The following is a 10,110-nucleotide window of genomic DNA, read 5'->3' as shown; positions in this document are numbered from 1 at the left end:
CCTGTAACCGCCGGGCTTGACAGAGGGATAGAAAGGGCGTGTGTTTTAAAGGAGTCTGTGTATGCTCAAAGCCAGGGGTCAGTCGGGGTACCGGCCCTTGACCGGGTCTCCCCGGTATCGGGTGGGGTAGTGGCCAAAGCGGTTCCTCACCGGCTCCGTTCGCTTACGTGGGGCTGTGGCTGTGCTCCCTCCTCAGCGCCAAGAAGAGCAGAGGCCAGCAAGAGTCCCGGTGGGGGTGGCTGAAGGCAGCGTTCCTTCTCTCCGCTGCTGCCGTCGGTGGCCTCCTGAGCTGGAGGTACCTGGGCGCCGAGGATGGGGTCACAGAGGTGCTGGCCCGTCACAGCGAGAACCTGCAGGACAAGTTCATTGAGATCCCCTGCTCTGAGGACTACGACAGCCACAAAAGATTTGAAGGTATTTGGATAGGGTTGTCTAAAGTGGGATGATGCAGTTGACCATAATGGGCTGGCTGCTGTTGAAGTCAGTTAAACCAAATCTGTTTTTGCAAAACTCTAGCAAACACCTGGTTGCTGTGTGTGTCTTGTTTAAATTGCCAAATGTTCATGTCTCTTGGGCCAGCCCAGAAACTGTTGCACCTGAGAGGTTTTTCTATTATTCCTCCATAATTCTCTTCTGAAACTACTTTGCTTAGGCTGTTTGAAATAAACCTTTTGCTAAATCTGTTTCTAGTGTCTCTTTATACTCTGATTCCTGTAATAGGCTTGTGAGTGAGTTTGTTACCAGTAAATACTGTACTGTATGGAATGGAACTGGTTTAGGATATTGTCTGTGCCACTGGATTGTGGTAATGGCACAAGTGCCAGCTTCTGATACACTTGTTTTGAGAGTGGTGTGTGTGACAGCAGCTTTTAGTGCTGCCTGCAAAGCACTTCTCCTCTATCCTTATGTCTTTCAGCTGAGCCTGTTTTCTGTCAAATTAGTATTTGTTTCCCCTGGCAGTTATTTTTTGGAGTGTTGATGTTGGATCTTCTAGAGAAATAGAAGATTTTCATCTTCTCTGATGAAGAGCAGTGCAAGACTAACTTGCAGTTTGCATGGATGAGCTATGCTTATGTTCTTTCAGATTTGCAAAGTATATCTTGAGGGACAGTTTGAGCTGGTGCCACTGCCAGAGAGCAGCTCTGCTCTTTCTTTTTGTCAGCCTACCTGTGTGTCTATCTGTATGTTGACTGATAAGCTATTGCATAAAAAAAATAAATATTTGAGTTAGTTTTTAGCCAAATCAGTTGTCTGATCTGGTTCTTTATGTGGCTGACAAAATATTTGCTGACACAAAGCTGGAGGCAGTGTGGGGGCTAGAAGGAGCTGCTTGGAGCTGAGGAAGAACAAAGACGATCGAAGGGCTGGAGAACCTGCCCTTGGAGGAAAAACTGGAGGAACTGAGTCTCCCTGGAGAAGAGAAGGCTCGGGGGGCCACATCACAATATTCCAATGCTTAAAGGGCAGCTACACAGAGGAGGGAGGCTTGCCCTGCACAAGGAGCCACATGGAGGAGGCAAGGGGCAATGGGTCCAAGTTGCACTGGGCAGGGTTTCCTTGTGATAGAAGAAAGAAATGTTTTACAGAGGGAACAGTCAATAACTGGAACAACATCCCAGGGACGTATAGAGCCTCCATCGCTGGAGGCTTTCAAGATGTGATTGAAGAGGGTGCTAGATAATCTCATCCAGGCTCCCTGTACTATAAAAGGCTGGACCAGGTGATCTGTTGATGTTCCTTCCGACATGAGCTATTGTATGATTCTATGACTTGTAACTTTCTTCCAATGCCAATTCTGGTAGAAAGTTTTCAAACTGCAGTCTGGATGTAGTACCCCAAAGATGTGGAGGTAATTTCCCCTGTCCTCTTCTGGTGGCTGGTGCTGTTGGTCAAAAGGCTTGTAATATAAACCAAAAGTTTGTGTAGTCTGGGACAGATAGGTTTTTTGTCAGTGCTGCTATTGTAGCATTTTGCTTGATACAGTTTTGGAGGGCTCATCCCAAATGTTACTGAGGCAAAGAAAACTGCTGTCAGGAAGCTACCAGCAAGAAAACTTTCTCAGTGGGTTTTTTTGACTGAGCACATGAAAACACATGTTCTGTTTCAAATAGTTACTATAAGGAGAAACTGCTGCTGGCTTTATTTGCATAGTGCCAAGGCCAGAGAAAACTTTGCAGCTGGTATTGCCACAGATTTGGTAGTTATGATTGAACAAAGGCTAAAACTGTCTGCATTCTGCTACTAGGGCTTTTGCTTATCAAAAGAACCCCCTCAAACCAACAAAACCTTATTTTTGCCTTCCCTGGTTTACGAGAGGAGTTTTCTGAGCTGTGGACTTGTGGTCTTGGCAAGCCCATCAGTTATTCTTTCCATCATGAGGCAGGAACTTGAAGGCTTATCTCTGCCTGGGAAGAGGAATGGCTGTGATGTCATGGGGAGCAAGCTCTGCAAATACTGACTGCAGGGTGAAGTGTGACCTCTCTTGGCTTTGTGTGTGTGATGGACATGGTTGGCCTCCACCCAGGAGGAACACAGGGGAGTCATTCTGTGTGTGTTTGTATTCCGGCTTGCTAATTAGATGTTTGCTTTTTAACTTATGTGATTGATTTTGGGTTTTAGCAGATGTTTTTACATGTGTTCCCCTGTATTAGGATTTCAGAAAGAGATCAGTGGTATTAGAAATGTGTGAACATCTGTTTTGTTAAGTGGTTAATTGAAGCCATGCTGTGATAATGAACTTTACTCGTTTTTATCGCTTGTTTCTTGCTCGGTGCCCGCAAGAGGGTGGTGGTGAGCTGCTGAGCCTTGCTGTCCCGTCGAAGCTGGCTCCTTGCTCCACCTGTGTGTTACTGATAGCTTAGTGAGGCAGTAAATGCGGATTATGGTTCTCTGCCAAACCGGATTCAGCTCCGGAGCTTTAGTCACTATGTTGGAAATAGCTTTCTATCACTCAATAGCTTTTCATACTCTGGCTTGACATCCGCAGCTGCTGGCTCTGTCAGAAGGAGGCACATTCCTATCATCACTTGGTGTCTGATGCTGAGCTGTAAAGTTTCCACAGCTAAGATGAGCTTTTTATTGATGCACCTGTGCCTGCTGCAAACTGAACTAGTGCAACTGAGCTTCTCGTTCACTTCAAATGATGTGGTAGTTGGTGTGACAGAGCAGTGGTTTTATTTCCATAGCACTGCCTGCCAGTGAACATGCTTCATACAGGAATTAAATGTGTTATTTTTCAGAGACCAAGCACTTAATTTATTACATTTGCAGAAGATGGGGTGTTTTGTGAGCACACTCTCATCTACATGCTGAACCCAGATCTTGGCTATTTCTGCTGTCTTGAGACATGGTCAACTACTTAAAACTACTGTGGCTACTAGTGTGTCTGATGAAATTCCTGTGTAGTCTCTTCTGTGTGTTGACATACTGTGTCAGTGTAGAGATTATCCATGGTCACTGCCCAGGAGACAGCTTTAAGAGATGTGCTTTTCCAGGTACTAGATCAGTGGATGTGGAAAGCAGGGAAGTCTGAGCAGTGGAGGAAAAAGTCCAGCACCTAGACTGCTGGTCTGGTTGTGGGGATGGCATCCAATAAATCTGTCTCCTCTTGTCCTGCTTTGAGATGGCTTACATTAGGGGAGCATTATGATGGGGCTCTTTTCTCTTGAGAATTATTCTGGTCTCAGCAGTGTATGGTGTTGGGCAAAGTACCACTTTAAGTAGAAGACAAAGCTGCAGTTTCGGCATTGGACGCCCGTGTTACGTTCTGTTTTCTGTGTACTGAGTAGGAACAGGGGCCATGGGGAGTACTTGTGTTTTGGTATGCTCCTCCTTTACCTTGATTGAAAAAATACACTCTTAGATCCAGAGCTGAGTGCCTTATCTAATAAGTGAATGACTTTGTCTACTAGGCACAAATCTGTGGAAGCTACTGGGTGCTTAGTAATACTACACTGAGTTTCTCCTGAGGGCAGATTCTCTGAGTATGCTTTTAACACAATGTCCCATGATCTCTTAGACAAAGATGACACATTTCTTAATGCTAAAATTGTTTTCAAAGAGACTGGTCTGTTTTTTCCTTAGCTTTCATCCAGTATCTCTTCCTCACTGTTGGTACCTGACTGACTTTATGGCTGCATGGTTTTTTCTTGTTGGTTTGGAAAAGCTTCTGCTGTTGCTTTCAGAATACCTCCTGCTTCCAGTAGTGTCTTTGCCAGAGACCCTAAACCTGTGACAATTGTCCTAGGTAACCCTGTAGTTTTGCCAAACCTGGATTCTCCAGTTCCAGCCTTTCCAAAAGGGTAAGATCTGTGCTGTTTGGTTTTTTTTTCTGAAATCAGGTATCTCTGCTAGCATCCTTTTTGCAGAATGTCATACAAAGAAAACTCTATGTAAACAGATTTGTCCTGGAGTATTGAAATTCTCCTTTGAACTTACTCTTTCCCACTTCTTCTCTCCTTGAACATCATCTTTCCCTTATGTCTAAGACAATTTTCTTTCTTTCAAGCATTAGAGACCTCTTCAATGGCAGAAGAAAAGTCATTCCCCTTTTCTTGTCTCTATTAGCCAAGAGAGCTTCCTTGTTTTTCTGTTCTTTCTCCCTAACTCCTTAATCTCATCTTTCTATCAGCCTGTTACCTCAGCCTTTTTTAGTCTTGTTTTGTAACAGGACTAAAGTATATTGCCAACATCCAAACTTGTGCTTTATAAAGTTGTTGACATCTTTATACCCAATAGAATGTTGAGTACAGCGTGGAGTATATGTTATATGATTTGTGATTAATTACTGTTCTGCAAATCTTTCAGTGGATTAATACTTATTAACTGAATGTTTGGTAAGTTGGTTTGGTTTTTGTGTTTTTCAGTTCTGGGAACCCAAATTGGTTCCTCTTTGGCTGTTGTTTTTTTTTACATGCATCTGAGTTTAAAATTGGGTGCTGGAAGCTGTTACTGCCTCAGCCATCTGTCTCACTCTTTGGGTGAGTATTTGCTAGCCTGGAGGCAGAGATGTCTCATCCCTGTCAATTGGCTTCTGAGATGCTTTTCAGCCTGGCATTCAAAAGTGAGTAACTGCTTTTAGTCTGCCACTGCTGAATGTATGATGAAGCCTTTAAGGTACAGCAACATAAAATATGTGCTTTTTGTTAGGGCAGACAAGAAATAGTTTGCAGTGTTTGCTGGCTGCTACTTGTTGCTTTTTGGAACTGCTAGGTCATATGCTCCAAAGGAATATGGTGTTTCCAGTGCTTGCATTTTTATTGCAAGGTCTGCTGTGTTTAACTTGCAAATTGTTGGTTCCTGGAATTGAGATTGAAAAAATGCAAGGATTTCCACAAAACCTGTGCCTAGCCTTTCTGGTTGCAGAGGGGATATTTACCATGTGCCTGAAACATGGCACAGAAGCTCCCCCTCTCTCCACTCCTTCCCCTCCCAAACTTGTAACTTAGAACAACTTTCCACCTATAAAGCCCTTGTGGGTTGTTGTTTGGTTTGAATTCTGTATGTTTCGGGCTGGTGCTGGTAGTACAAAGTGGTATTCTTTAATATGCAAAGCACCTATGGGTTGCTGCCAGAATTTTAAAATTTTTTTGGTTCTTTTTTTTATATCACAGCGCTATGGTTTCTGATGAATGGTGTATTTTGATTCTACTTGTTTCTTCAGCTCACAGAGAGAAGTGAGAGAAATGAGCTAGGGGAGCAGTAGTTCTGATTGATTCTTGTCACAGTGCTGGGTTCTGTGCTGGCATTGATAAATGGATGCTTAATAATGTAATACTAGCATTGTTTGACGGCTAGTTTCCTAGGTCATCTTCAAATAACTTAGTGTGCGCTTCCTGGAATCTGAATCTTGAGCCAACTTCAGTGAATTGCTGCTGGGTAGTCAGAAACTGCAATGAATTATCTGGGTTGTAATCCAGTTGGTTTCCTGACCTTGATCTGTGTTTATATGGTCTGCTTGGTATGGGTGCCTTTGACTTCAATTTAAAGATGTCAAACAAGGGATTTTTTTCTTTTCCCAAGCAAGGAAACAGTGTGTATAATTTGGTATGTTGTCAGTACTCGGCTTATTCGCCCACACATTTTTCTCATTGCTTCCCTCTCTTCTTCAAACACTGGTGTAATTGGAAGACTTTGCAGTGGACCCAAGACATAGCCAGGTTATATCCAGTAAGATGTAGTGGAAATTCCTACAAACCACTCGTGCTGTGGCAAAACTTCTTTCTGCCAGTCTGTGGTCATTGTTATCAGTAGCTGCTTTTGATCAGAGCAGGCTGATGCTTATGACTTGCATGGGTGAATTGATTGGTTTCTTTTCAGGAGTTCCCCCCTGCCCCTTGTGTTCTGATGAGTGAATAATCCTTGAAGAGGAGCTCAGTTCAGCAACAGTTAAGTGTATTGGCAGATGTCAGAAAACAGTCATCCCAATTTTTCTGTGGCTTTACATCTATATGTGGATCTTCCCCAGTAAAGTGCCAAGTGTGACATCCCAAGGTTTCTGGTGCCTCAAGAATCGATCTTATTTCTTCATGCCTGAAGACTGTTGTGGACCAGACCTCTAATTTCATAGACCTTTCATATATTCTTCACCTGGAACTCTGCTGGCTTTTTTCCATTAGCTTTTAAAATTTAATATTAGATTTCTTAGCAATGAATTTTAAGAGACTTTTTTATCATATATGTCCAAGCTGTGTGCTTCAAGACACTTTTGTGCAAAGTCTCATTTAAAAAGCTGCCATTCAAGGTATATTTGTATAGACACCCTATACAGAATGTTACTTCCTTTTGGCTTGTGTATGGGGAGGAAGGAGGTTGAGCAAATCTGAAATATGCTGCTTTTATTCTCCTGGCAGTATGGTTGGAACATTCAAATTCACTGCTTTTTTTACATTGCTGTTGCTTTTCCTGTAACATCCACTGGACGAATGCAAAGCTTCTCAGTGCTTGATTACAGGAATCTCTATTAATAAACTGCATGATTTAGGGTTGAATACCAAAACATAAGTTAAACTTAGTTCTTTGTGTTAGTACATGAACTAGCATGTATTGATATTACATAAAGGTCCTACACCTATTTAGGAACCCTTGTGATTAGTAGTGTCTTCTTCACGGCTTGAACTGTTTGTAGTCTAATTTTTTCAGTTTTTCTTGTGTCTAGCAGTGATTTCACTCCTCTCTGAATGGCATTCTCTTTTCTGTTATTAACATGGGAGTGCGCTGGTGTTGTGTCCACTGCAGTCTGCATCCAAGTATGTTTTGTCTTCTGCATCTCACTTTCTCCAGGACAATTGAGTTTCTTTATCCTGTTGAGACTGTTTGTTTGGTTTTGGGACAGTAAGATGAAATCATCTAAGATGACTTTTGTTTCAGAGACCAGTTATATAAACAGGAACTTTTGTTTTCACTACTGCACTTGGGAAGAAGGGGAAAATCACTGGATCTATTTGTCTTTCTGCATGTACACTGAGTTACAGATGCATCTGCCGTACTGCCTTACTAAACAAAGGCCATCATCTCTAGCTTGAAGTGGTAGATATGCAAAGGGACATCAGTAAGTCAGTTTTAATCCCAAAGTTTGTAACAAACTTAAGTTTTCTAAGAATTATTTTCAGATCAACAGGAAGAGTAGTTTGTACTGTGCCTTTTGCTTAACCTAAGCACTGTAGGCTCTGGGTCATGCATGACAGCCACATCTCCAGTGGCTCTACTGCTTTGGGTGTTGAGATTCATTCCGCTTAGTGCAATTCAACACAATGGAGATGATTTATGGACATAGCAGGAAATAACTTGTCAGCTTAGTTGGTGTCATTCCCCTGAATTACACCATAGCTAGCCATAGCAGGGAAAGTGGTGGTGCTTAGATGAGTCCTGGGGACTTGAATCTGTGCAGAAGCAGCAGTGACACTGGCTGGCTTGTCTTCTGTCTGATGATTGTGGTACAAAACACATCAAAATGGAGATATAACCTTCTATAGTCCAAGTGATCTAAAATATTCTGAGATTCAGCTTCACAACATTCAGAAGGGACACTGGCAAAGGGGAGTAGGAGAATATTAGTAGAGAGGTTTTGAACCTTTTTTGAAAAATGATCTCTTTTTTCCTCTTCCTTTTTGTTCCAGGGTGCACTCCTAGAAAGTGTGGAAGAGGTGTGACTGATGCTATAATCACGAGGGAAGAAGCTGAAAGAATCCGTAGGTAACTTTTCTTTTAGCTCTTAACTTTTATAAGCACTTTAATGACAGTGTGCCAGTATTTAAGGTGGAGTGCAAAGCTCATTAGCTGAAGGAGGATGGGTTAAACTGGTTAAAACATTACCCTTTTTTTTTTTTAAAAAAGCCATTTTTTGCTGTAGTAGAGGCAGTTCTCTTTCATACAGTCTGCCTAGCTCTGTGGGGCATGTGTGTTGTAGAGAAAGAAGGAAAATAAATTAAATAATTTAAAAGGATTTTCACTTGGCCTTCTGTTCCATTTGGCCTTTAAAAACAGAACAAAACAACATAAGCCTCCTTTCAGCTGAGTCTTTCTGGATAATTATGAGCTAGTGCTGACCCTATAGTCCTCTGTGAACACTAAGTGGTGAGTTTTAATCAAATAGTAGGGGACACTGTCAAATTATGCAGTTAGAAAAGTTATCAGCCTCTGAGTGTGATTTGCACTTGATAATCATGTAAATGGGGAATATCACTGTAATGTTCCAAGCGATGCGTAGCTGGTGTTAAGTGCTTTGTTCACTAGTCAGGCTGGTGACTCTGTGATTCCAAATTCGGTTGGGTTCCTGATTTTGATACAGCGTTTCTGCACAGTACAAGTTTACTTGTATTGCAAGAATAAAGATCTGGTTTTTATGTTTAATCTTACTTAGCCAGCATGTATTTGAAAGCCAGTGGGGTTTGGGAGATTTATGGAATGGGGCTTACAAGCTCAGAAATGTTCTACAACCTAGATATTTTCATGACAGGCTGCAAGACTGAGTTTCAAATAAATGGCAGCTTCTCATCTCAACTCAATCGGGTTATATCTGATGCATCAAATAACACTTACTGAAGAGTTACATGTTGTAAATAATGACATTAAAGGACAAAGTGATCAGACTTCAGTTCTCATCTGAGGTTATTGTTTTGCCTGCAGAATAGCAGAGAGGGGACTGTCCTTGGGAGGATCTGATGGAGGGGTGAGCAGTGTCCTGTTACTTTTTACATTCTTTTTACTGCCAAGGCAAGATCATAAATGCATTTTTGGGGCTTGAGGAGATGGAGAATTTTTCTTTCCATTCAGATTTGGAAAAAAATTTGTTGGGAAGACTTCTGCAATACAGTTGACACTTCCTATTATTCAGCTTAGTTATTTCTAGCACCTCTCTCGAACTGATTTTTGTCTTTTCCATCTGGAAACAGTTACTATAGCAGACCTGCACAAGTTTGACTTCTGAAACTAAATTACAGTGGTTCACAGTGTCACACAAAAATTGCTTTTCTGTAGTGACAAAACATACCATGTAATGTCTTAAGTAGAACTTTGAGTAATATCCTTTAAAAAATAAATCCACTTCTAACAAGCATGTTTATTTTAATGTCTTTCCCCATCTTTGTTCTCAGGATGATTTTTGTGTATGAACAGAAACTGTTTCTTGAGTATTTCTAAACACAACCACTTTAGGCCTCTGAATTAAGGCATATATTAGCAGAAAAGGAAAAAGATTTCAATGAAAAATAAGATTTTTATTGTCCTTGTGATTGCTGAGAAAGGCAGCACTGCTTAAGTTTCTTGAGTTATATTTTTGCAGGTCTATCTGAAACAATATATTTAAAAGATTTAACATTCTCTGATCGGTTCTGTCAGAATTCTTTGGATTTTTTCAGTACTGTGGTTGCATAATTTGCCACTTTACATAGATTACTCTGCCTGTTGGGACCTATGGCTTAACTCCTGTCATTAGTGCTGTGAAGTGGGTTTCCTAGCCTGTTCTTTCGGGACCTACATCTAGTTTTTCATTAGTTTTCCACAAAGAGGGATTAGAATGGCAGTGTATAACACGGGCATCTTCGTGGATTTGGACCACAGAAAGCTAATGTCCAACTGGGGGGTGGGAACTGGGGAAACTGAGGCAGAGAA

The 10,110-nt window shown here is 41.6% G+C and overlaps 1 protein-coding gene across 2 annotated transcripts in view; it reads left to right on the top strand.

Annotated features, from left to right (window-relative positions):
- OGFOD3 (2-oxoglutarate and iron dependent oxygenase domain containing 3) overlaps nt 1-10,110 on the top strand; it is a 48,896-nt gene that overhangs the window by 284 nt on the left and 38,502 nt on the right. For both annotated transcript variants that reach the window (XM_075770819.1, XM_075770817.1), the window contains exons 2-4: nt 197-414; nt 8,118-8,193; nt 9,127-9,169. In XM_075770819.1, the coding sequence (XP_075626934.1) occupies nt 197-414; nt 8,118-8,193; nt 9,127-9,169 (337 nt within the window). The remainder of the gene's footprint in view (nt 1-196; nt 415-8,117; nt 8,194-9,126; nt 9,170-10,110) is intronic.

This window comes from Balearica regulorum, chromosome 18 (genome assembly GCF_011004875.1).
Source record: "Balearica regulorum gibbericeps isolate bBalReg1 chromosome 18, bBalReg1.pri, whole genome shotgun sequence".
Classification (NCBI taxonomy): domain Eukaryota; kingdom Metazoa; phylum Chordata; class Aves; order Gruiformes; family Gruidae; genus Balearica; species Balearica regulorum.
Note: the sequence above shows the minus strand (reverse complement) of the source record. Positions and strands in the feature narration are given on the sequence as shown.